This window comes from Cannabis sativa, chromosome 9, assembly GCF_029168945.1.
Source record: "Cannabis sativa cultivar Pink pepper isolate KNU-18-1 chromosome 9, ASM2916894v1, whole genome shotgun sequence".
Taxonomy (NCBI): Eukaryota; Viridiplantae; Streptophyta; class Magnoliopsida; order Rosales; family Cannabaceae; genus Cannabis; species Cannabis sativa.
Window position 1 is genome coordinate 32,422,424 of NC_083609.1, and position 27,896 is coordinate 32,450,319.

Below are 27,896 nucleotides of genomic sequence, written 5' to 3' on the forward strand. Positions count from 1 at the left end.
TTTAGCGAAAATAAAAATAATTATAATAAAAAATGTAAGAAAACAATATAACGTGTTCACTTCTAGAAAATACAATTGACTTACATTCAAGTCCATCTTCATAATAGGAAAAGTTCCCAGCAAAGTGATTACATAGAGTTTGTTTGTGATAATAATAAAAACTAGTGTTAGTGCTAGCTAAACATGCTCATATATTGGCATATACTCTTATCGAGCTTCCAATAGAGTAATTGTAACCTCATTTGTTGAAGTGGATTCTTTGTTATGCTTTGAAGAAGAATCTTCATGATTAGTCTTAGATATTTCCATGAAAAAGCCAGGGTGTTTAGGTATAGGCAATGCATTATGACTTCCCAACATTACTGCCACAGTTGACATGGTTGGCCTATCCTCAGGTCGTTGTTGGACACATAAAAGAGCAATATGCATGCACCGTAGCACTTCAGATTGAGTACATGTCTCCGCCACAGATTTATCTACTAGTTCTAAAGGATTTCCCTCCTCCCATAATGTCCACGCCTGAAAAACACATCAAACATCAATTTTATGCCACTAATTTATGATTTGAGTAAAGTATGTGATAATATCTTTATTTTCATTGTTATTATACTTACATGTCCTGAAAGATTAAGGGTATTGTCCTTATGGAAGAATCCCCTATTTTTTGTTCCACTTATAATTTCTAACACCATTATCCCAAAACTAAAGACATCCGATTTTATAGAAAAAAGCCCATCACTAGCATATTCTGGTGCCATGTAACCACTGCAAGTACGGGTTATTATCATAAGAAAATATGAGAAAAACTTATAGTTGATCTTATAGAATATATGGTTAAAAATGTATGCGAAGAAATCTTACTATGTTCCCATCACTCTGTTTGTATTCCCTTCAGTTTGATTTCCTCCAAATGTTTTAGCCATGCCAAAGTCTGAAATTTTGGGTACCAAATCACTATCAAGCAACACATTGCTCAACTTCAAGTCTCTATGGATTATTCTCAATCTAGAATCTTGGTGAAGATAGAGAATTCCCCTAGCAATTCCACATATAATTTCAAAGCGCTTGTGCCACTCCAATAATTCTCTTCTTATTTCATCTAGCAATGTTAATCCTTATTACTTATTGATAAGATGTTCTAAAAAAAGGTAATAAATTGACAAACATTTATACTAATTAACATAGTTTAGAGTTTTAAAAATCCAAACCAAATATGAAGAAGTCCAAGCTTTTGTTTGGCATGTATTCATATATTAACAATTTTTCTTCTCCTTGAATGCAACAACCAAGAAGCTTCACAAGATTTCTGTGTTGGAGTTTTGCAATTAATATAACTTCATTCTTAAACTCATTCACCCCTTGACTAGAACATTTTGAAAGCCTTTTTACTGCAATTTCTTGACCATCTGCTAAAGTTCCCTACAAATTACATCATCATCATTTTAGTAACTAATTATAATTGTTTGTGTAAATCGTATTCAATACTTTTAATTCTCCCATCACTAAAACACAAGTTCCAAGTTTTATAGAATAATCCTAGAGAATAAATATACTATCAGCTATTTCCTAAAATAAACATCACAAATTAATTTTGTTGATCTCAGATTTGGTCAACCGACAGTGGAGTCGTATTTATTATTGGTGATACCACGTGTACACAATAAAAATAGGAAAGTAAAAGAGACAATATTTTTAATGAGGTTCGACCCCTTTAGTTAGCGGGTAATGACCTACTCCCCTTTTAGTTGTATTAATACCAGAGATAATACCACTCAAATCTCAAGGGTTGTGGATTCTGAAGTGATCGACTCTCTTAAGATTACAATATGAGAATCAAGTTGGCAAATCTTAAGTAAGAGAGAAGCCTTAGGCATGTAGAGGAGATAGAGAGGTAGAGCTAGGGTTTCAGACTTAAAGCTTAAGAACTTTAGGGAGCTTAGAGACTTAGAAGAATTATGGTTAGGTTCAGGCTCTTTATATGAGAGATCTAACAAGATATTAACAACCAATTATCCCTAAAAAATAGGAAATATGAAGCATTTGTAACATAATTAAATAATAAATATGAAATATGTTAATTATCCCCCAATAATAAGGGAATAGCTGATATTCCTCCCCTATTTTGGTGGGTTGTTGAAACCCAAATCTTAGCTTGGCTTATTATCCTGAATGAAGACTGCACACCAAATGCCTACTAGGTGCGGTTGCACGCCAAGTTCGTAATAGCGTGCAAGCTACACGCTAAGTTCCTGCTAGCCTGCAAGCTACAGGCCAAGTGCCTACCAGCCTGTAGGTTGCACATTAAGTGCATGCTAGCCTATAGGATACACATTGAGTGCCTCTTAGCTTGCAGGCTTCACATCAAGTGTCTGCCAGTCAGTAGGCTACACACAAAGTGCCTGCTAGGGTCTGGCCAACCAAGTGCTTGCTAGGGTCTGGCTATTGTGTTTTATGCCCTAAATAAAACTCATTTCAACATAATCAGATTTACTTATTAATATAGATCAGAAATAACATATAATGTTGCATGGTTCACATGATTTATTTCATGATTATATGTACATAATGTATAAATTCATCTGAAACCCTTTTCACATACTTGATCCTGTTTATTGTGCTGTCAACACATTGGAAAGTAAACATGACTATGTGAATAAAGTTTCCTAGATTTATCAGACACGGGATTTTACTGATATGATAATCTACAACAAGAGTTTACTTGTATTTGGAGAAATGCTATGTTCTTTCCAGAGCATTGGTTAAAGTAAAGCTCAGGTTGGATGCATGGAGTATGCATCGGAAGGGACCGATATTGAACTTTGACTTAGATTTATTAAACTTACCGTAATATCTATTCAAGTCAATATCGCCTAGTTGATCCTAGATCAAATGATCTTAATCCTGTTATGATTAGGCTCAATCTCAGGAGGCTATTCGTGTTCTTTGATTTGTTAGTTAAGCCTACTTTTAGGTCAGGGTGATACGTACATTTTGGGAAGACGGTAGTGCAATTGAGTGGGAGTGCTAACATAAACATGGAATCTATAGCTTCTATCTGGCGAATAGTAAGTAAAGGATGATATCCTTCGAGCTTGAGTAAACGAAAATAAATGGTGGAGATCTCATTTCACATAAGCTGAAATATCATCTATACGGGGTTAAGTGTTTTAAGGATTAAATACATTGTAGGGTGTAACGGTAATCTAATCCCTTCACAGTGTAGATCATTCATATAGAGGATCATTGATCAAATTAGGATTATAACAATGGATAACTAATGATGTGTCTATATGGTGGAACATATAGAGCATTCTATATACTGAGAGTGCAATTCTAAGTTCTATGCGTGGATTCAACGAAGAATTAATAAGTTAGTGAATTTTAGTAATAAATTCTTGATCTACTTATTGGAAGCTCGGTTATATAGACCCATGGTCCCCGCACTAGTTGAGATAATATTGCTTGTAAGACTCATATAATTGGTTTTGATTAATCAATTATAATTCTCAAATTAGACTATGTCTATTTGTGAATTTTTCACTAAGTAAGGGCGAAATTGTAAAGAAAGAGTTTTAGGAGCATATTTGTTAATTATGATACTTTGTATGGTTCAATTAATAAATATGATAAATAATTATTAAATAGTTAGAATTGACATTCAAATGGTTGAATTAGAAAATTGGCGTTTTTGAGAAAATTAGATGCAGAAAAGATAAAACTACAAAATTGCAAAAAGTGAGGCCCAAATCCACTATGTATGGCCAGCCACTTTTGTACGGAATTTAAACTGATATTTTCATTATTTTAATGCCAAATAATTCAAACCTAACCCCAGTGGAATGCTATAAATAGATAGTGAAGGCTTCAGGAAATTTACACTTAAATTTTCTATTTTTCCTTCAGAGAAAAACCTGAGCCTTTCTCTCTCTCCCTATCTTTAGCCCCCACTTCTGCTTTCTTTTCCCTCTTGAATTTCGAAATTCTTAGTGTGAGAATAGTGCCCACACACAGCAAGTGATACCTCAATCATAGTGAGGAAGATCGTGAAGAAAGACTTTCAGCAAGAAGGAGTTTCAACACTAAAGAATCAGAGAAAGAGATCCAGGTTCAGATATTGATAATGCTCTGCTACAGAAAGGAATCAAGGGCTAGATATCTGAACGGAAGGAGTCATATTATTCCGCTGCACCCAATGTAAGGTTTCCTAAACTTTATATGGGTTTATTTCATCGTTTTAGAAAGTTCATATTTAGGGTGTTAATCAACATACTTGTGAGTAGATCTAAGATCCTGGTAAAATAATTTCCAACAACTGGTATCAGAGCCATGGTAATTGATTTGCTTGCAAGAAATTTGGACTTTAAAACGATTGTTTGATGTTTTGGATGGTATCATGTTGTATTGAGTGTTATTTGATGATTGATTGATGTTTGTGAATTTTCGTGAAAAATAATTGAATATTTGTTTCTGAAATTATTTTTATTGGATATTATGGAAAAAACTAAGCAATTTACTTTTTTTACAGAACTCAATTTCGATTTAATTTGAATTATTTATGATTTTTTGAAGTTTCGAAAAAAAATCGGGGTTGAGCATCAAAACCTGCGCGCGAAAATCATGCATTCCTTCCGTGCGCCGAGTTTCCACGCCCAATCATCCCCCAAGCGCGCGCGGACAGGTATGCAGAGCATCCCGTCCGTACAACTTGCAATTTTTTCGTTTTTCTTCGTTTTTTCATGCTTTTTCATGGAATTAACTTCCAATTTTTTGTGTAGTTCTGTATTTATATATTTACTATTCCTAATTCAATTCTAATTATCATAATGAATTTATTTAATATTTTTTAAATTTAATTCATGATATTAGTGAATTTGAAATAGTAAATATCTATCTTTTTTGCTTAATTATCTATCTTATTTTTAAATTTGATTATATGTTATCTTATTTTTAAATTTAAGGTCAGATTTTAAATTTTTAAATTAATTTTTTTTTTAAATAATTTGACCTTATTTAAATTTAAAATAAGATAACTATAATCATGTAATTTTAAATAGATGTAAGATATTTTGCTAACTTTTAAATTTTGTGATTTTATTGATTTAAATTACATTTAAAATCTGAAAAAGATATTCATTTATCTTTTTTAATTTTTATTTATTAAATAATATTAAATTTTTAAAAGTAGTTAGCAAATTTTGAAATGATATTTAGGTTTGTTGAAACTTAATTTTTCAAAATTGTAGGTTTAATTTTAAATTTAATTTTTTAATTTAATTTCGATTTTTTTTTTCAATTTTTTTTTTTAAATTTTCAAAAATATTTTTTTTATTTAATTAATTATTTTTCGAAATTATTTAATTTAAAATTAAATAAATCCTACATCCAACTATCCAGCTGACCTTGTTGCAGGAGTATGTGTTTTAACTTGTGTGTAAGTTTTCAAAACCTATTATTACTTGATTGCAAATAGCCATGGTTACTTTTTGCCAAATCTAATGATCTGATGGCTCCCTTGGTCAAGTAAATAATTTGTAACATGTATATTTACAATCTTCTTTCATCTGTGTATGACCTAGCAACATGATAGGACCCATCCAAAGTGTGCCTGTGTGAGCCTATGTGTTTAATTTCATTATAGATGCATATAGGTTGTTGTTGCTAACTAAAATGTCATAGTTCTTGATAGATTTTATTTAGGCCCATTTAGTTTTTTGGGCTTATTCAATTAATAACAGTTGTTCATTTTAAGGTTAAATTCCTCTCTTTTGGGCCTTGTGTGAGAGTTGGGAGCCATAGTAGTGGGTACGACATACTGAACCCAGGACCCCCTCACATGAACTACCCCAATTGTGAAGGCCCATTTGCCTGCTTTGAATAACTGTACTAGGTTAATTAAACTAGTTTAACCTAATAAAATTGATTAGCAACATAATTAATTTCATTTATTTTGAAATTAATTTAAGAAAATTATAGTTTAAAGAATTTTTTATTCTAAGCTAAACTATATGTATTTTCTTGTATTTAATTAAATATAGAATTATAACCATCTAGATTCTTTCTGAAGCTTAATTTAAATTTTTCATTACATATTCCTATTTAAGTTGACATTTAGTTATCTATAACTATCCAGCTTAAATCTGAATATCTTTTGGGTTTACAATTTCAAAATTAAGTTGAGTAATTTTAGGCATTGGTTATTAAGATTCTTTAGATATTTTTTTAAGTTAATATCTTTTCGAATTTTAACTTAAAATTGAATATTTTAGATATTTTTTAAGTTAATATCTTTTCGAATATTAACTTAAAATGGAATATATTTTTTTTAAATTAAGTGGTTACAACTTAATTTTTGATATTTAATTAAATTTAAATTTGAAAATATTTAAGTTCTAGATTTTTTCTAATACAACTTAAATTATATATTTTTTCAAATTTTGTGGAAAAGATACTTAGTCAAATAAGATATTTTCTAGATAGTTATTTCTAGACTACTTATTATTTCTTATATTAAATAGGAAAATATTATACATTGTGAAATTAATTATTTATATAATTAATTTTGGTACAATTCATTTTAAGTATATTTTTCCTAGTATTAAACTAGAGATTAATAATTAAGCCTTCTCTACACTTAATTATTTATTTCTTGAATTTAATACATTTAATTAATTTGAAAATTAAATATCTAAGTTGATTTTCATCATGATACTTAAATATTTCTTTTTCATGACACTTAATTAAATAAAAAATTATTTTTAGTTGAAATTTAATTTTTCAACTAAATTTAAATAATTTTCAAAATATATTTTTTCTTTATTTTATTAATCAAATTTCGAAATTGCATTTCTTAAATGCTGGAATTTCGAATTTTATTTGAAAAATAGATTAAAGTTGTAAATTATTTATTTTAATTTTGAACCAACTTAAATCAATGATTTTTTCATTAATTGATTAATTTAAAATAAATGAATTAAAATATATTATTAGAAATTGAATTAATTAGTCAAAGGAAAATCTAGATAGGTGATATTTTTGCTTGAAGTATTTTTCTAGTGTATTTAATTAAATAGAAAATTAATATTTAAGTTCATACTTAAATATTTGAAATTTTTCTTATATATTTAATTAAATAGGAAAATTATATTTTTGTTGTAAATTAATTTTATTAATTAATTTTGGGCCAACATTAAATTAGAATAATTTTTCCAGGATTAATTTTTTATTTTAACATGCATTTTTCGAAAATTGTATCCTTGAATACTTTAATTTTTCGAAATGCAATATATATTTATAGAAAATTAGACTTGAGTTGTAAATTAATTTAAATTAATTTTGTAACAACTTAAAGTGAATATTTTTCTAAATATTTATTGGAAATTATTACTAAGATGGAAATAATTCATGTTATTTTCTATTATTAAGCTGTAGTTTAATTTCGAATCTTCATTGTTGGTCTAACTTGGTTTGTTTATCTAATGAGATAAATTCCTAATGAATTTTCACCATTAGACATACATAATAGTGTTAGATCTCGAAAGATAAATATTGTATATGCGACATCTAGCTGTTCATCAATTGATGACACCTTAGACTAGTATTTTTACAATATGAAACAAGAAGATTGTATAAATAAGATTACTTTGACTTTCGCTAATCGAAGCATCGTTGGATTCTTATTTATAAACGAAATTATCCTAATTCCTTTTAGCTTATTCATTTCGAATTAGCTCAATAACATATCATTGGATGAATGGTCTATAAATCATTTCATGTCATTCTATATTTTCTCTTAAGAAATTAAATGACGCATATGATTATAATCTCGAAATTCTATTCCCAATTGATATAAAACCTCAATCTTAGAAATCTCCTACTTGTATGGGCAAATCTGACTTAGAGTTAAATTATTAGTGGTGGTCCAAGATAGAATTACTCATTATATTTGGTATAAATTTAAGTCTTTGACTTTAATTTTAGATTCCAAACAGAAATTTTCTTATATTTCTAATTCCAGAATACAATACAGTTACACTTTCTCAAGTGTTTAATATCCATCTTCTATTAATGGATTCAAACTGTATGGAATATGAGTTAGGTATTCTGTGACCAGGATCCACTTGCAGTATTCTAAGAACTCTTTGATGTAACTAAACCTAAGTCATCGAAAGACACTACCACATTTTTTTTAATCTATGGCATTCGTATCTTGTTCATAGTGGATTTGACAAGAGCAATCTCTGCAAAGAGTTAATATGCCTATATCCACTGAAAGTAGTTCATCTCATTCACAGATGGATGTACATTCAGGGGTGGATATAAATTTTCGTTGTATTCTTAAAATGATAACTCTAGATTATACCTTTTAGCAAGAAATTTGAAATGTTTGACAAATTTCATTAATTTCTAGCAATGGTTAAAACTATTAAGGTAAGTGGTTAAAGATCTTGCGAACTGATAGGGGTGGAGAAATAGTTAGTAGATATGCAGTTCAAAGATTATTAAATTGATTTTTGAATTATATCTAAACTTACTTCCTCAGAAATTTCGAGTTGCATATTGATGATTAGTTACTAGTCGTTGCCTAAAACCTTCTATGGTAATACAATTTCATAATGATGTAATGGTTGGGTACTTAATGTAAATCATTAGTAGATTCATGGATGACCTAATCAAAATCTTAAGAAAAGCTAGAACTGTTAACCATGGTTTGTTAGCTATTCTAAGTGATTAGGGGTGGACCATCCCATAGTCAATAGATAAGAAAGTGTTTGTTCAAACAAATACTACTTTTCTAAGATAATGACTAAGTCTGAAAATAAAGTAGCAAATACAGGAGATATTTATTTCTTGATTCCAAAAGTGTTCTATCATCCTATTTGACATATGATGATCCCACTGCCTCTGTTGTCTTATCACAACCGAAGAGATCAATACCATTTAGTTTTCTTAGACATAATTTACGGTACCTTGTCGTAGTGGGAGAGTTTCTAGGAACTCACCTTCTCATGACTTGGGAGACACTAGTGATTAAAATCCATTGTAAGTTTAAACAACTAATGGATTGTCAAAATAAGAAACTAAGAAGAAAAGTCAATAGAACTATGGTTTAATCCATTCACATGGAATGACCTAAAGTTTTCTATTACAAGGACATAAAAGGAAATTTTCATTTATAAGTCTATTCAATGGACTTAACAAAACTTCCTGTTCCTAGTACTATTGGTTTGAGTTTATCTAAACCTATGGCTTATGGTATACCTGGTAATTACTTACTCTAATGAAAGCAACTTACTTTAGTAAGATGCTGAAGCATTTTCTTTCTAATGGCAATCTATAGAAGCTTCACAATTTCTTAGGCATAGATTTTATTTATCTAAGGAAAAGTCTCAACTATTCCAGAAAAGATAAAGCCATGAAAGAATTTCTTAAATCAATAGTGAGAGGTCATAGACATGCTTTAGTATGCCTTACACCAGACACCTACTGTTGAGTGGGAGTAATGAGTAGGTATCAGATTAATCCAGGAGAAGAACATTGGAAGATAATCAAGTAAATCTTAAGATTAAGAAGAAGAACTATATGTTAGTCTATAAGGGTATGTTTAAAACTCTTAGACTACACCATATCAGATTTCGAAATTTGCCTTTGTGCTAGAAAATCTTTCTGATAAGATGGTGATTACTCTGGGGGTGGAATAGTGATTTTGGAGAAGTGTAAAAACCTATCTGAAGTCTCTAGGTCTACCAGGAAGGGACTGAATGTTAAAGTTACAGGAAAGGTACTTATTCAGTCTAAGGAAAGTTCTATACATTTTTGGCACCATTCTAAATTGCCTTAACTACTTGTGTTACTTCCTGAATAACCAAGAAGTAGTTGCCAAAGATATAGAATCCAGTATCCCAAGAGAGTACACATATAGAGAGGAATTTCACATTATCAATAATTTTGTGATTAAGGAAGAGTAATGGTGGAGAAAAGGTTGTGTTTAATTCAACCTTTCAGATCCTATTACGAGGAGTTTACTACTACTACACTTGATTTGTATATCAAGGTGTTGAGATTATTTGAAACACACTTTTTTGTTTTATATTAGTGCAAGTGGGAGTTTGTTGGGTTTTATGCCCTAAATAAAACTCATTTCAATATAATCAGATTTACTTATTAATATAGATCAGAAATAACATTTAATGTTGCATGGTTCACATGATTTATTTCATGATTATATGTACATAATGTATAAATTCATCTGAAACCCTTTTCACATACTTGATCCTGTTTATTGTGTTGTCAACACATTGGAAAGTAAACATGACTATGTGAATAAAGTTTCCTAGATTTGTCAGACACGGGGTTTTACTGATATGATAATCTACAACAAGAGTTTACTTGCATTTGGAGAAATGCTATGTTCTTTCCAGAGCATTGGTTAAAGTAAAGCTCAGGTTGGATGCATGGAGTATGCATCGGAAGGGACCGATATTGAACTTTGACTTAGATTTATTAAACTTACCGTAATATCTATTCAAGTCAATATCGCCTAGTTGATCCTAGATCAAATGATCTTAATCCTGTTATGATTAGGCTCAATCTCAGGAGGCTATTCGTGTTCTTTGATTTGTTAGTTAAGCCTACTTTTAGGTCACGGTGATACGTACATTTTGGGAACGCGGTAGTGTTGGGTTTTATGCCCTAAATAAAACTCATTTCATATAACCAGATTTACTTATTAATAAAGATCAGAAATAACATTTTATGTTGCATGGTTCACATGATTTATTTCATGATTATATGTGTATATAATGTATGAATTCTTTTTAAGTCCAGAACATATGAGTTGGTTAAAGATTATAGTGTTGTCAGCACAGTGGAATATAATCTTTATTATATGTTCAAAAGTTGATTCCCTGATTTGTCAGAACACTGGATTTAGACTGACATGGTATAATCAGCGATAGGTATTCTTACACCTTGGAAAAGTGTTATGTCCTTTCCAGGACATTGGCAAAGTTTACCAGTATCGGATGTATGGAGTATACATTGGAATGGACCGATATTGAACTTTGAATTAGATTTTGAAACTTACCGTAAATATCTATTCAATTCAATATCATAAGTTGATCCTAGATCACATGATCGAAATCCTGATATGGTTAGGCTCAATTTCAAGAGTGTTATTCGTGTTCTTTGATTTGTTAGTTAAGCCTAGTTTTGTATCAGGGTGATACGTACATTTTGGGAACACGGTAATACAATTGAGTGGGGGAGCGCTAACATAAATATGGAATCTATAGCTTCTATTTGGAAAATAGAAGTAAAGGATGATTTCCTTCGAGCTTAACCAAACGAAGATAAATGGTGGAGATCTCATTTCACTTAGGTGAAATATCATTTATACAGGGTTAAGTGTTTTAAGGATAAAATACATTGTAGGGTGTTACGGTAATTTAATCCTGTACAGTGTAAATCATCTATATAGAGGATCATTGATCACATTAGGGTTATAACAATGGATAACTAATGACGTGTCTATATCGTGGAACATATAGAGCGTTTCTATATGACTGAGAGTGCAATTCCAAGTTCTAAGTGTGGATTCAATGAGGAATTAATAAGTTAGGGAATTTACTTGGTAAATTCGGTTCGACTTATTGGAAGCTCGGTTATATAGACCCATGGTCCCCATACTAGTTGAGGCCATACTGCTTGTAAGACTCAGTTAATTGATTTTAATTAATCAATTAAAATTCTAAAAGTTAGACTATGTCTACTTTATGAATTTTCACTAAGCAAGGGCGAAATTGTAAAGAAAAGAGATTTTAGGTTTATTTATTAATTAAGATATTTTATATGTCTAAATTAATAAATATATTAAATGGCAATATTATTTGATAATTATTTCCAAGTTATTAAATAATTAGAATTGACATTTAAAAGGTTAAATTGGAAAATTGGCATTTTTGAGAAAATGGGAATGGAAAATTGACAAAATGGGAAAGTTGCAAAGTGAGGCCCAATACCCTTTGTATGGCCGGCCCTTGCATAGGAAATCCCATTTGTAGTTTCCATTATTTTAATGTCATGCAATTCTAACCTAAACCTAGAGGGTTTTCTATAAATAGAAAGTGTTGGCTTGAGGAAACTAAGACACACATCATTGATCATTTTGTTTCTCTCAGAAAAGCCTCTCACGCCACCTTCTCTCTCTCTTTTCTTCTTTGTAATTTCGAAATGCTTGAGTGATGAGTAGTGCCCACACACATCAAGTGGTATCTCAATCATAGTATGGAAGACTATGGAATTTCTGCATCAAAGAAGGAGAAAAGAAGATCCAGGTTCAGATCTTGGTGATGCTCGCTACGTAAAGGAATCAAGGGCTAGAGATCCGAACGGAAGGAGTCATATTATTCCGCCGCACCTTTGTAAGGTTTTCTAACTTTATATGTGTTTATTTTCATTGTTTTAGAATTCATATTAGGTTGTTAATCCAACATACTTGTTAGTAAATCTAGATCCTGGTAAAATAATTTCCAACAGGTAGTGCAATTGAGTAGGAGCGCTAACCTAAACATGGAATCTATAGCTTCTATCTGGCGAATAGTAAGTAAAGGATGATCTCCTTCGAGCTTGACCAAACGAAAATAAATGGTAGAGATCTCATTTCACATAAGCTGAAATATCATTTATACGGGGTTAAGTTTTTTAAGGATTAAATACATTGTAGGGTGTAACGGTAATCTAATCCCTTTACAGTGTAGATCATTCATATAGAGGATCATTGATCAAATTAGGATTATAACAATGGATAACTAATGATGTGTCTATATGGTGGAACATATAGAGCATTCTATATACTGAGAGTGCAATTCTAAGTTCTATGCGTGGATTCAACGAAGAATTAATAAGTTAGTGAATTTTAGTAATAAATTCTTGATCTACTTATTGGAAGCTCGGTTATATAGACCCATGGTCCCCGCACTAATTGAGATAATATTGCTTGTAAGACTCATATAATTGGTTTTGATTAATCAATTATAATTCTCAAATTAGACTATGTCTATTTGTGAATTTTTCACTAAGTAAGGGCAAAATTGTAAAGAAAGAGTTTTAGGGGCATATTTGTTAATTATGATACTTTGTATGGTTCAATTAATAAGTATGATAAATGACAATATTATTTAATAATTATTTATAATTATTAAATAGTTAGAATTGGCATTTAAATGGTTGAATTAGAAAATTGGCGTTTTTGAGAAAATCAGATGGAGAAAAGATAAAACTACAAAATTGCAAAAAGTGAGGCCCAAATCCACTATGTATGGCCTGCCACTTTTGTAGGGAATTTAAACTTATATTTTCATTATTTTAATGCCAAATAATTCAAACCTAACCCTAGTGGAATGCTATAAATAGATAGTGAATGCCTTAGGAAATTTACACTTAAATTTTCTATTTTTCCTTCAGAGAAAAACCTGAGCCTTTCTCTCTCCCTATCTTTAGCCGCTACTTCTGCTTTCTTTTCCCTCTTGAATTTCGAAATTCTTAGTGTGAGAATAGTGCCCACACACAGCAAGTGATACCTCAATCATAGTGAGGAAGATCGTGAAGAAAGACTTTCAGCAAGAAGGAGTTTCAACACTAAAGAATCAGAGAAAGAGATCCAGGTTCAGATATTGATAATGCTCTGCTACATAAAGGAATCAAGGGCTAGATATCTGAACGGAAGGAGTCATATTATTTCGCTGCACCCAATGTAAGGTTTCCTAAACTTTATATGTGTTTATTTCATCATTTTAGAAAGTTCATATTTAGGGTGTTAATCAACATACTTGTGAGTAGATCTAAGATCCAGGTAAAATAATTTCCAACACTGGCAGGTCAAGTGCCTGCGAGCTTTAGCAAGTGTTAGCCAACCTTTTCATGTGTTGGCCAGCCTTAGTAGGTGTTGGCCAACCTTTGTAACACTTTCCTTTCTAAGTTTAGGTTTCCTTGGTCAAATAGGTCCTTTTTGGTCTAACAATCTCTCTTTGGTCGACCAGCTTATGCTCAAACCCTAGCTGGCCCTACAAGCTTTTCTTGGCTAGTCTATGTACTCCTTTTGGCTGGAAATACATGGTCATGTAGCTTCTTGATGGCTCCCTTAACTCATCTCACTTGATGCTTGACGGTTCTGCCATGCCTTGTAGGGAGACTTTGTCCTGCTATTGACAAGGTTGTATTCCATGTGCCCTCAATCTTGGCTTACCTGGACATACCATCCCAGCTCTGGTGTTGCCTATAGTAGCCTCTGTCGAGCAAGCTTGTCTAGCCAAGTATTGGCTTTTTCCATGGCATGCCTTTAGTTCTTGGATCTTCTCTCTCCATGTATGTCTCATCTTCTTTTCTTTGACATCTCTTCTTTGAATCTTCCATAAGTTTCAAGCTTTTTAAGCTATTAGAAACTTTTTGGTTCTCACGCTAGATTATAATCTTTTTGGTATTTGAATCCGTATGATAGTTTTAGAATGTATAATGTGTGATTTTCTGATGAAAGATTCGATTTTGGCTTTTTTTGTGATTCTTGACTCTTTGAGTCATGAAGAACACGTTAAAGTTTTGAAAAATATGCATTTTGATTCAAAACTAACCCTGGCCAACCCTAGGGGTCTTGTTTGAGACCAGGCTGACCCTAGGGTTTTTTCATGGGAGTTGGCCGATTCTAGGGTTTCACCTTAGAAACTGGCCGGTTCATGCCTGAGTTTGGTGATCCTGGTCGGTTTTTGTTGGATCATGGGACCCTGGCTGACCCTCTCAAAGCTTGGGAACCCTAGCCAACCTAGGCCCTAGTTCCAAGTGGGTGGCCAGTTTTCTGTCATCTTTTAACCTCGGCGAGAATCTTGTCATGGCCTTGTAGGCATATACAACCTTAGTCTCATACGTGGATCCCTTAGAAACTCTATATGACATTTAATGGTGAGTATATTATAGTCGAATTCTCAACTTAAGACTCAACATTTGTCAAAGTTGTTACACTTGAAATCGTACCTCACTAATACCCCGCCTTGGACAATCACATTATCTAGCAAGTACCCTTTGGTACAGTTGACAAGAGTCTTATCTATGGCTTGGACACTGCAAGGAACACTGCCTTTTTGCTTGGAACCTACCAAGAACTCTACCTTGCCTTAAAGATTGAGCCTGGTATGTGGTACCTATGGGAACTTTTTCCGATTCTTGTCAAGTTGTACGGTTCTTATGGGGCCCTCACCTTATGCACTTGAAACGGTTTTTTATTCATATTTAGCCATAAGGCTTTTATGTTCTTGCTTTTGGCCTATAGGCACTATATTTTTAAACACTACTATTGTTTAGCCTTAAAGCCTTTTATTATGGACAAATGACCAGCGTGGCTATCTTCTTATTTCCATAATATGTAAGTATCCAGATTTACCTTTTTTATGCCAAGCTAAAGTATGCCTCCACTTGACTTAGAGGTAGTTTTTGTAGCTTATACTAAGTTTTAAAATTTCTCCACACAATTTTTCCATGCTAGTTCAATGCATTGTACAGTATGGGTACGCCCCAAGTGAGCATGCAGACTTACGGTCTGTTGGTCACTTGTAATTCACCAGGTTTCATAGACCTTGCCTAGGAATTTTCATTGGGTGCTACCGGGTGTACGCATGTGGAATTGAACAATAATAACTTTAAGAAGTTATCTTGTTAGCAAGTGGTTTAGACACAATTGGTCTTATGTGTAACAAAATCTTACAACTTAATGTCTACTTCTAAAATCACGTTTTGGCTACCCCTGCGTGGATTACCGTGTAAAGGCCATCACTAAAGAGTGATGGGAGGCCATATATGCTAAAAAAAGTGATGGGTACTACATCTTTTATTTTTGGCTACCTCTACAGGGTTTATTGTGCAAAGGTCATCACTAAAGAGTGATGGGAGGCCATCGCTAAAGAGCAATAGGATGGTTTTCTAGCATGTCTATTTCTTTTGTAATTGGGATGCTTAGTTCTTTGAAGAACTGAATGGGTACCAAGTTTTCCTTGGCTGTCAAGGCGCTCCTGGCTAGTCAAGCTAGTGCATTAGTTGTTGCGTCATATATCTTTAGGGACTTGCCTTTTAGTACAACCTTTGAGCTGACTTAACAAGTCTTGAAATTAGCTCAAATAGGCCATCATATTTTTCATTGAGCTACATATTAACTTAGGACATGACCTACGACTAATTGAGAGTTGTGGTATATATCTAGGTATTTAGCCCACGCCTCATGTGCTAACTTGAGGCCAGCAATCAAAGCTTCATATTCAGCCTCATTTTTAGAAGCTTTGAATCGATCTTTATTGCCTCGTGAAACTATTTCTCCCCAAGTGTCCTGAGCGCCATGCCTGCACTGGGCAGGTGGTCAATGCATCTTCTAGGTTGAGTTGTCTTGCTTTCACTCTTCTCCTAAATCTTGAGAGATTTAGGGAGATATTGTTTTATATTTAGCCATGAAGTGGGTGAGATCTTGGCCTTTTCTAACCATGCTAGGTTGAAAGGTAGCCTTATACTGGCCGAGCTCGATGGCCTAGGTGCTTTAGGTTTTGGTGACACCTGTTGCCATGGCCAGTTGGCATGCATTGCTGTGAGAGTTTTGGTAGGAGAGTGAAGCATGCACATTTCTCCTCCTTCTCCCTTAGACTTCATGGCGTAAGGGAATCGTTCAATTTCCCTTTTTGCCATTAGTTTGGCTAGATCCATCGTTGTTATGCTTGCGTCTAATATTCTCATTGTTGGAAGATTGGCAGATATTGTCTGTGCTGATAGGCATCTCGGACAAAAGTTGGGGCAGTATGATGCCTTGTGTCTATTCAATAATTGACCTGCCCTCTTATCTGTGCTTGTCGGATAACTTCTTCTAACTTTATGAAGCCATCGGGTTGCTCAAGGAACTCCTTCATGTTGCTCATTGAGATCCTTCTAATATCTTTCAACAATTCACTAAATGGCAAGATGCCTCTAAGTATGGTCGTATATGAGCTTCTTTCTATTAGGCCTTTGACCTTTGTGGCCTCAACCATGAACCTTTGAATGTAGTCTTTTAAAGGCTCATCTTGTCTTTGCTTTATTTTGACAAGATCCTCAAGTCATGAAGGTATTTTTCTTGAGGCAAAGAATTTAATATAGAACTCTGAGAAGAATTCTTCTCAAGAATTAAATGTTCCTGGGGCAAACTTAAAATACCATTGTTGGGCTATTTTAGCCAGGGTTACCAAAAAGATTCAGCAACACACATCTCTAGATACTTGTTGGAGAACTGTTTGATCTTAAAGTGTTCTAGGTGTACTAGGGGATCTTCTTTCCTCTGTACATCTTTCAAGTTGGCATCTTGAACTTGGGCAAGGGTAAGTCATTGATGTATGCCGAGAAAGGTGAGCCCCCTGACCTATCCAACTCAAGGTTTGATGGTTTTGGGCCAGCTAAGCCCTTGATCATTTCTTGTATTTGATCCTATTATGATTGTACAGAAGGATTTGCTGCTACAGGAGCTTGGTTGACTAGCCCTTCTTGATTGGGCTGCAGCACTAGATTGGCAAAAGCTTGGCCAGCCCATGGGAGAGTGTATGTCCAAGGCTCACCAGCCCTCAGCCTAGCAGCTGCTTTGGCCAGCTAGCCCTAGGTAAAGGAGCTGGCCATGACTAGCCAGCCCTACTCTACACAGCTGTTCTTAACTGGCTAGCCCGATACTGGGCATGGCTTGGCCACTTGTTCTTCCTTGATTGGCTAGTGCAACTTGTGTATTGATAGTTGGTTGATTACATTAATTGTTGGAGTTAGGTGGATCTACGTATCTGAAGTGATTGTACTCACTTCTCAGGTTGTTGTTGTCTTAGGTCATTCCAACTGTTTTTGACCTAGCTGGTTAAAGGTTGGCCTTTGGGTGACTCTCTCCAAAATGTTCTAGGATGGGAGTTCACCTTGTTGGTTGGGTAGAGGTACACCATTCAGGGGTTGGCCGGCTAGAGGTTGGCCAATCAGGGGTGTTGTTATGCCAAAGATCCCTGGCTGGCCTCCTAGACTGCTAGTTGTTGAGATCCTTTTGTTCTTGCCACTAGATCTTTGTGGCAAGACTTGTCCTCCTTTGGGTAGGGGAAGGTCTGTCCTGGTTCCAAAAGAACCTAGTTGGATAGTTTGTCTGTAGACCCTCCCTGATCTGTCAACCAATCTACCTTGGAAAGGATCTCTAATGAGATCATGACCTCTTTCGGTAGTTCTTTCATTGAAATGTCTTATTAGGTCACTAGGTGCTCTATTTCAGCGGTCAAGTTTTTCCTGGTGAGATCAAAGGATGTGCTCTTGGTAATCCATCCATCCTAAAAATTTGCATCCTTATTGTGTAAAAGCATCGCATCCAACGACGCGTAGTTCTTAGTTTATCTGACTTGGCAGATGACCTCTCTAAGTTTGGCTAACTCGTGATCTTCTCCCAAGTCTACACTAGGTTTGCTAATGGCTGGTTTTCCAATTTCTAGCCTCGTTCCCCCGGCATAATACCGGGGATGAGATCTAGTTGTGGTGCCCAGGGGTTGCTCCATTTTGGCCATTCTTCCAGTACAAGGCGCTAGTTGGGATCCTCCCTGGGCAGTAGAGGTTGGCCATTAAGACCAACAAAGTTTGTTGTGTCCACCTAACCAATCATAGTGGCCAAGTTTGTGATGCTTACCGAGAAGGCAAGGTTGGCCACATCTGTCGAGTTCATGGAGATTCTAGTTGTGTATGGACCACGAACATCGTGATCAACAATCATAGGGTCTTGAGGAAGACATGATGAGGTAGAAGTGTAGCCAGAGTTCTCCTTGTTTTAACCATGGTGTTTGATCAGATAAATTGACAAAGCTCTCAATGAAAGCACCAAACTATCAACCTTAGATTTGGCCAATTGATAGCAGAGTCGTATTTATTACTGATGCGACCACGTGTACACAATAAGAACATGAAAGTAAAAGAGAATATATTTTTATAAAGATTTGACCCCCTTAGTTAGCGGGTAATGATCTACTCCCCTTTTGGTTATATTAATACCATCGATAATACCACTGAGATCACATGGGTCGTGGATTCTAAAATGGCTCTCTTAAGATAACAATATTAGAATCAAGTTGGCAAATCTCAAGTAAGAGAGAAGCCTTGGGCGTGTAGAGGAGAGAGAGAGAGGTAGAGCTAGGGTTTTAGACTTAGAGCTTGAGAGTTTTAGGGAGCTTAGAGACATTGAAGAATTAAGGTTAGGTTCATGCTCTTTATATAGGAGAGCTTATAAGAGATTAATAACTAATTATCCTTAAAAAAATAAGGAATATTAAGAATTTGTTACATGATTAAGTAATAAATAATAAATATGTTAACTATCCCCCAAGAATAGAGGAATAACTGATATTCCTCCCTTATTTTCGTGGGTTGTTGAAGCCCAAATCTTAGCTTGGCTTGTTATCCCAAAAAAGGCTTCACGCCAAGTGCCTGCAAGCCTATAGGCTGCACGCCAAGTGTCTGCTAGCCTGCAGGTTGCACACCAAGTGCATGCCAGGCTGCAGGCTGCACACCAAGTGCTTGCCAGCCTGCAGGCTGCACACAAAGTGCCTTTGGGGGTTTGGCCGACCAAGTGCCTGCTAGGGTCTGGCAGGTCAAGTGCCTGCCAAGGTCTGGTAGGTCAAGAGTCTGCCAGCTTTGGCAAGTGTTGGCCAACTATTGTACAACTTTACTTGCAAATTCCTTGCTTCCTTGGTTGAACGGGCCCTCTTTGGTTGACTAGCTTGTGCTCAAACCCTGGCCGAACATACAAGTTTCTCATGGCTAGCCCATTTACTCCCTTTGGTTTTCCAGACATGGTTGTGCAACTTCTTGACGACTTGCTTAACTCCTCTCGCCTGTTGCTTGACGATTTTGCCATGCCTTATAAGGAGACTTTGTCCTGCTATTGACAAGGTTGTATTCCACCTATCCTTAGTCTTGGCTTACGTGGACATGCCACGTTAGGTGGAAAAAATTTGGGATGATAAATTTCCCAAGTGATCTTTATTCTAAAAAAATAATGATAAAGTTACAATATTGAGCTTTTTCAAAGGCTGATCTCTCAAAATTCCCAATCTTTTGAGAGGATTGGTCTATCCACAAAGTTTCTACTCTGAGCTAGTTCCAAGGCAATCTAAATGAGGTTTCTCCATCTCTTTTTATAAGGATTTGTCTTAAAAGAACTTAGGCCACCTAGTATTACAATTGGAAAAACATTATTAAAACATTAAGAGAGTTCGGCCTATGTACATAAGAGACTAAGTATTTCATCATTTAATGATTATGTGATATAAAAGATAAGTCTTAGGCCTATCAATACCCTTCCAAGAATGTTCACCACGTCCTCATGGTGAAAACTTTGAAATTGTTCTTCAATCTCAAAGATATATTCCTTTGTTGCGTTAAAATTTGAGAGAGAGTGCCACTTGATCAACACTTCATCTCCTGCTGCTGAGCGTGGCAATGGACTATGTTTTGGTTAGTATTTTCCTTGGTTTTCCCTTTATCAAAATCCATTAAATTTAGAAGACTCATGTTGTATTATGCATGCCAATCGTACAAGTTCCTTCATCAACGAAGATTATTAAACTCTAAAATCTCATTAGATGTTGTAACATGACCAGTGGTGTCTTCTTTTCTTTAGGCAACAATAGCTACTTGTTAATCCCAAAAATTAGCAAGGCTAACTTTCGAGATTAGCCGATGCTTAACCAGAAGATCAATGGACGTGTACCCAAAAGATTGCTTGTTAACCCCAAAAATTGGCACTTATTATTTTCAAAAGTTATTAAAAGTCAGACTCATGGCTTCCCATGAAAGGAGTGTTGGGCAAGATGGGGAGGTCGAGAAGAGGTCTCAGTGAGATGGGGAGATTGGTAGATGATGATGGTGATATTGGTGACTTAGGGAGATGGGGAGATGAGGATGGTGATGTTGGCAACTTAGGGAGATGGGGAGATGATAATGGTGATGTTGGTGACTTAGGGAAATGAGGATGGTGTGTTGGTCAAATGAGGAGATGAGCATGATGATCTTGGCAACTTAGGGAGATGTGGAGATGAGGATTGTGGTGTTGGCAACATGGGGGTTTGAGAAATGTGGAGTTTACAAGATGGGGTTGTTGGCAAGATGGGTGGTGTTTGCAAGATAGGGGTGTTGGCGAGATGGGCTATTGAGGGTGGTGATTGGCGAGATGGGGAAGCCTAGTGGGTGATGTTGGCGAGATGGGTAGTTGAGGGTGGTGATTGGCGAGATGGGTAGTTGAGGGTGGTGATTGGCGAGATGAGGAAGCCTAGTGGGTGATGTTGGCACGATGGAGAGGCCAAAAGAAGTGGTTGGTGACTTGGGGAGCGAAGGTCAAAAAAGAAATGAGCAAGAGAGAGATTATGTGTGAATGAGGTTGCAGTTATAAGTCTTCACTCTGCATGCATCAAGCATGCCCATTCCATGATCAACACTTACCGAATTTTTCTTAAGTGTTAAAGCTATAGTCCTTAGGCCGACAATCAAGAACACAAGGAAAGCACGTGGGTGGGCAAATGTTACGGTACAACCATGACACCTACATGACCTGAGTATGAGGAAGGGTACGAGTAGTGGAGGCACCACACCTACAAGCCCTGACATCATGACCAAGGGTGGTGCACAATGACTACCATCTCTGATACCTGGGACAACCTGACACCAAACAAAGGTACAAGCTGCAAGTCCACCTCCTGCGACTTGTAACTCCTAGATGTCACCTTGTCCCTTAGGACTACACTTGTATCTCATGCCATTAGAGCCTACAAATACCTCTTTCTTTGATGTGAAACGGTGTTGAAAAATTATTGGAATACTTCACCCAATGAAATACAAGAATTTCTTGTCCTTCATTATGGCTTTGAACATCTCTTTAAGCTTTCATATTTTCATCCTCTTTTTAAGTCTTGTGTTTGAGTTTTGATTTTTTGGCCTAAAGTTAGTTGACAAGTTTTTACCGTCAACAATGTCCATCGTATATGTTTTGTTGTGGCAGAGAATAAATGTTTCTTTCTTACAACAAACATGTGTTTTTTCTTAAAAAATAACCCCTTGAAATTGACTCCTTTTGACGTGCCTTTGAGTTCTCTTCTCTATTATTCTATTGTTGTTCATCCTTGCAAACTGCTCCAACAAGCTCGATTTTCCTCAATGGAAACACCATCTCCTTGGGTGAAACAATGTTGTTTTCATCACAAATAATAGTATCCGCGCTATCAAAATTTTCCTTGTCAAAGGTCAGAAACTTTAGTTCTCTTAATCTCTTCACATGTCTAGAATGAGTTGTTGATTCTCCTCTTTCATAAGATCTTTTATCGAACAAACGATTTCCATGAAATTCCCATGTAGGTGGCACTTTGGCTGCCCATGGTTGTATTCACACTAAATTTCACTGGTTCTTTCTTCAATAGATGCTTTTGGTCTCCTTTTCCCCTCAATATCTTTAGAATTGGACGCGTTTGACACTTTTTCTCCCAGTTCTCGAATGGTTCTTGTTTGTTCTAGGGCGATTTCTATCACCCCATCAACAATTTTCGGATATTGTACCCTCAATTAAGCCGTTATTGATGGTAATAATCCATTTAAAAGTGTGTTGAACTGAACTTCTAGCGTTATGTTGTCTAATGGAGTAAAGAACCAGATATATTTTTTATTATATTCATATACAAAACCCTTTTACTTGATTGCCATAAATTTATCATGAAGGGACCCATTTGAGTATTTCTGAAATGCTTCAGCACCAGTTTTTTTTATCTCATCCCAACTTCATATGTCTTGCTTTTTAATCTCATATTGATACGATAGTATAATATCCCCTAAAAATGAAATGATATTGATAGCTTCCTCAATCTTCTTGTCGTTATCGTATCCATTACAAGAGAAAAATCTTTCTGCTTATAATATCCATTCATTAGGATTCTCGCCATCGAAAAATGGCATACTCAACATCTTAAATCATTTTCATGTCAGAATCGTGAGTCCTTCTTGCTCCTATAAAAAAATCCCCACTCTGAGCTCTGATTCAAGTGGAAGTCAACCATAGGAGCGATGCTCGTGATTGCTAGTTGTATTCCAGTATTGACGCGTTGTGTTAGGGCGCCATGGGGGTTTTTTGATCCTTGCTTTCCTTCTTTTCCATGCTGCCAACATCTCCATTAACATCCTCCTTGAATTTTTGGATAATTCTTCATTTTTCTTATACTTCCAAGAAAGTCTCTTAAAATGTACGGTAACATTTGTTGAAGAGATTCTTGTAATTGTTGATGAAGTTGTCGCATCATCTTTTGTATTGATTCATGAAGAGATCATTTGATTCTATGGTGGATATTGTCCTACATAGAATAAATAGTAGAGAATTGATCCGTATATAAGAACATGAGATACTCCACTCATTGCCAATTAGTTTTGAGATGGAACCCTATGATTCTCAACAAATTCAAAAAATTGCAAATTTCAGAACTTGAAAATGTTCCTCTGAAACAATGGAAGAATAACCGGTCTCTGCTTGTTTCTTAGGCACCATATCCGTACCTCACCGCACCAATTTGATAGAATAATCATAGAGTTGTATGAGATATTTCCCAAAATTAACACCATTGATTAATTCCTCAATAATGTTAATTCTAAAAAAACAGTGAAAAAATTTACAATATCAAGCTTTCGAGAGGCTCGTCTCTCCAAATTCTCAATTTTTTGAGAGGATTGGTCTCTACACAAAGAGTCTACTCTTATCTAATTCGAAGCTAATCTAAAAGAGTTGCCCCATCTCTATTTATATTATAAGCATATTGGTCTTTATAAGACATAGGTCACCTAAGATTACAATTGGACCAATAAAATTAAAAGAGTAAGACAACTCACCCAATGTAGATAAGAGACTATATATTTCATTTAATTATTTGTTAATAGACAAAAGATATATAAGTCGCCTATCAAAGTTTACCTTGAAAACTGCTCCGAAACCCCCTTGTCCAAGCTTGTTTGCATTTGAGAAATCATTAGTTGCGTGAGATATAATAGCAAGGTCAAAAAGTGGAAGCTCCGCTTCTTCTGTTCTCTCCTTGTTGAGATATGTTTTTCCAGTACCTGTGAATGGAGAGTTAAAAATGAGCTATATATGTAGATGAATTTTTTTAGCAAGACACACGTGCTTTTTGTCATATACGATTGCATCACTTTCACAACATTACAATATTTCATCTTTTAAACACATATCTGTTGATTTGACTCGTCTTCTCGTGACACATATATAGTAAGAGATAAGCCAAAGATATCGGAAAATGCTAATTAATGCATCAATTATTAAATTTCCTTGAAATCAAAGGTTTGTAGATAATAATTAATAAGAAAGCCTTGCTAAGAAACAGAAAAAGTTACAACAGCATTACCTCTTAAGAAATTTCTCCTGTAAATGCAGTAAGCAACGATCATCCCGAATACAACTCCAACAGAAGCCACAATTGCAACTATTTTTTCTATTAGGCCATTCCGACGTTTATGTACTGATTTTTACGTATTTCAAAAAATCAGACTGCTGGTAAATAAATAAATAAATAATGTATAGAACTATGTCTGTTTGGATATCTTTTTAATTTTCAGTTTTTAAAATTGTATTTTTAAATGTGAGAATAAAAAACAATTTTTTATTATTTTAAAAATTTAATGGTGTTTTGCACAAATTTTTTAAAATTATTTTTAAATTTTTTCTTACTAAGAAAAATAATATTTTAACATCATACCATAACATGAACCCATCCAGATTCGTATGACATGAACCCATTCAGTTTCGGGGTCGAGTATGGTTCTGAGTCTACGATGCGAGTATGTGAGCAAAAATATAAAATATAATATGTTAGACAAAAAAGTAATTTTTGAAAATAACATGCGAACAACATTTTGATGTTTTCTGTTTTCTAGTTTTTTAAAACTCAATTTTTAAAAAATTGTTTTTAAAATTTTTTGCCAAACAAACCCCTATTAGTTTTTAAAAACTATTTTCAATTTTAAAAAATAAAAAACAGTTTTTAATTTATGAATGCAAACAGAACAATGTTAGAATAGCATTTTGATAGAAATTAAGCCACATACTTATCTCTGCAGCCGGATATCGAATGTATAGATCCTCTCCATTTGAAGAAAGATATCTAATATCGAACAGGTTACTACCAAACCACAATATGCAGCCACTTCCTTGACTTCTAATATCTGAATTTGAATAAGCCATGCAAGAACAGTTTCTCAAGCATTTTTCCCTGCAATCAATGAGGCTCATACTTGTGTTCACCCAAGAATTTATGGTTTCCGGCAGTTTCAAGCTGCCAAATTTTTCAAATCTATGATTATTGGCATTCGAGCAGTTGAGGTTGTCATTTCTTACACAACCTTCAGACCAATTCATTGCTTCTTGAGATTTGGGCTTGAATCCATCTAGGCATTGGCATATTGGCTTGTTATTAACCATAGAACAGTTTCCATTGGCTCCACAATGATTATATTTATCACAATCGTTTTCCGGGGAAGTTGAATAAACATTCCACTTGTTATTTACCCAAGCCAACCGTTGACGACTAGCAGTTGTTTGTTTTAGTACTATCATTGACGACAATTGCATAGTCTTCATAGTATACGAGAAGGACACTTCACTATTGTTGTAGACATAAATAAAATCATACACTGGATTGTCCTGAATTTCTGGTACACCACTGAAACGAAGGCCATTCCATGACCCCGAACGATAATATTTTTGAGTACCCTTTAGAATATAGATTTCTGGGCATGCGTTATTTTTTATGTCAAACCCGTAATTTAAGTCTCCAGGACAAGGATCATTGACATTCTTCCATGCAGTTAAACTCCACTGATGACCTGTCTTCAAGTTCCATCCTATCTTCATCCCAGGCAAAAATGTGTCACAAGGATGATCAAAGCTTTCCCACAAGTTGATTTCTCCATCTTTTAGGACAAGATTTCCAGAATCCAAGAGTTGCATAATTGGCTTTCGAGCTTGTTTAGTTGAGTTAGTTGACCAAACAACACTGTTATTGCCATACAGAAGTTCAAGACTGCCAAAAATGCTATTGATCCTCAACAAGCCAGATGATTCATTAATAGGATTGCATCTATTAGCAACCCAAACAACAGTTTGTATTGGGATTTTATTGTACCAAATTCCCAGGTAACGATTCTTTGAGCTGCCAAGACTGAAAAAGCCCAACCTGAATGTTTCATCTTCTGAAACCAAAGTCGTTCCATCTTTAAGTGAATGAGATGAACTTAGACTAGTCTCAAATGCAAAAGAAGTAGTACAAAAGAAGAGGATACTAATAGCATAGATGATGCTAATAGAGTAAAATATAGACATTTGAGTGCTGCTACAAATAATTAATAGCAGTGCACTAGTGCTATAATACCTTATATTAAAATGGAGCATTGAAAATACCTTATTTATAATTTGTAACAAAAAGATCAGAACAAGTTGACTATTCGTCAAGCTCTTTCTTCCTTATATTGAAATTCATTAATTCAAGCTGTTGGGGTAGCAAGTTGCTAGACAAACAAGCAATCAATCTATTAACTCCAGTCTAATGACAACGATATATATAGTATAAAGGAACCATAGTACATGGTCCAAAAAATATGGCACCTTGTATCCAATCTTCATTAAAAATTTGAAATGACCTTTTACACTACTGATTACCTAAATTGTTTCTTGGCACATACAACTCTACTATATTCCCCATATTTTTTAATCTCCAATTTACTTCTTTATATCTAATTCTTTTTTTAGAAGCCTATATGACATAAATATCTTCATGTACCTATATTAATTTTTTTAAGTTCGGCAAACCTTATTTTATTTAATTTAATTTTTGTATGATTAAGCGTATTATATTAAGAAAAGAACAATAGATGTCCATACACATACAAGCACTAGAGAGACCCAGGGGTCATTACATCAAATAAGCAGCTGGAATTGAGTTTACCTAGATTTATATATACGAGGCAATGGATTTCTTAGATGCTATTTAGGGGTAGCTACTTTCTACATACATTTTTTTTAAGGGAAAGAAGCCCAGAACAACAAATCACGACCTTCACAGAGAGAAAGGCAAGTCCTGAATAGTTTAAGGAGTAGCCACACTAGGGAGCACCCATGTCCAACAAGCATGAAAAATTAAGTTTTTGTAAATGTTAATAATTATTACAGAAATATACTAAATATAATACTGTATACGTCTACAGCAGCAAAATGTAATTCTGAAATTGTACAAACCAGTTTTGTAGAGACAAACCAGAACAGACAGAATATAAAAATAATTGCAGTATATTAAATCACTTGACACAAGAGATTTGTACGTGGTATCAGTATTCTTTCGAACAATCCTAGTCCACGGTGCTACGCCCAGAGAATAATATCAATTAATAAAGTATCAAAGTTTACAAAAGCAATTGACTTAAACAAATTTTGACTTCCTCTAGTGATTTGCCGCAACCATTTGTAATTCACCTTGGTAATCTGATCTCTGAAACACACCAAGTAGTGAACTCCCTTCATCTATTGATGTGTGCTTACTTCCTCCCGAAGTAAGGCTTAAACAAATCTTCTCCCGAAGATATATGCTCACTTCCTCCCGAAATGAGACTTGGAAAAGTCTTCTCCCGAAGACCCACGCTTGTTCAAAGCTTCTCTTCAACCTATTCTAAGAATAGTATGAGATCATAGTAAGAAAACAAAAATCTAGTTGAACACTCTAGGTTTTTACAAATGAAACACTATTCTCACAAAGAAAGATATGAAAATATGAGACTTGAAGAGATAAAAATATTTTGTTGCTCTC

The 27,896-nt window shown here is 34.5% G+C and overlaps 1 protein-coding gene across 2 annotated transcripts; it reads right to left on the bottom strand.

The window, feature by feature from the left end:
* On the bottom strand, nt 1-26,630 carry LOC115721856 (G-type lectin S-receptor-like serine/threonine-protein kinase SD1-1). Of its 2 annotated transcripts, none has more exons than XM_061103720.1 (7): nt 25,147-26,630; nt 24,447-24,560; nt 24,002-24,144; nt 1,209-1,419; nt 862-931; nt 615-765; nt 1-519 (listed from the first exon to the last, which is right to left on the bottom strand). In XM_061103720.1, the coding sequence occupies exons 1-7, from the start codon at nt 26,486-26,488 to the stop codon at nt 208-210; spliced, it is 2,343 nt and encodes a 780-aa protein (XP_060959703.1). In that variant the 5' UTR covers nt 26,489-26,630; the 3' UTR covers nt 1-207. The 2 variants fall into 2 exon arrangements, with proteins under 2 accessions (XP_060959703.1, XP_030506805.2); XM_030650945.2 differs by having other exon boundaries at nt 862-1,099; nt 25,147-26,627.
* Nucleotides 26,631-27,896: the final 1,266 nt, after the last annotated feature.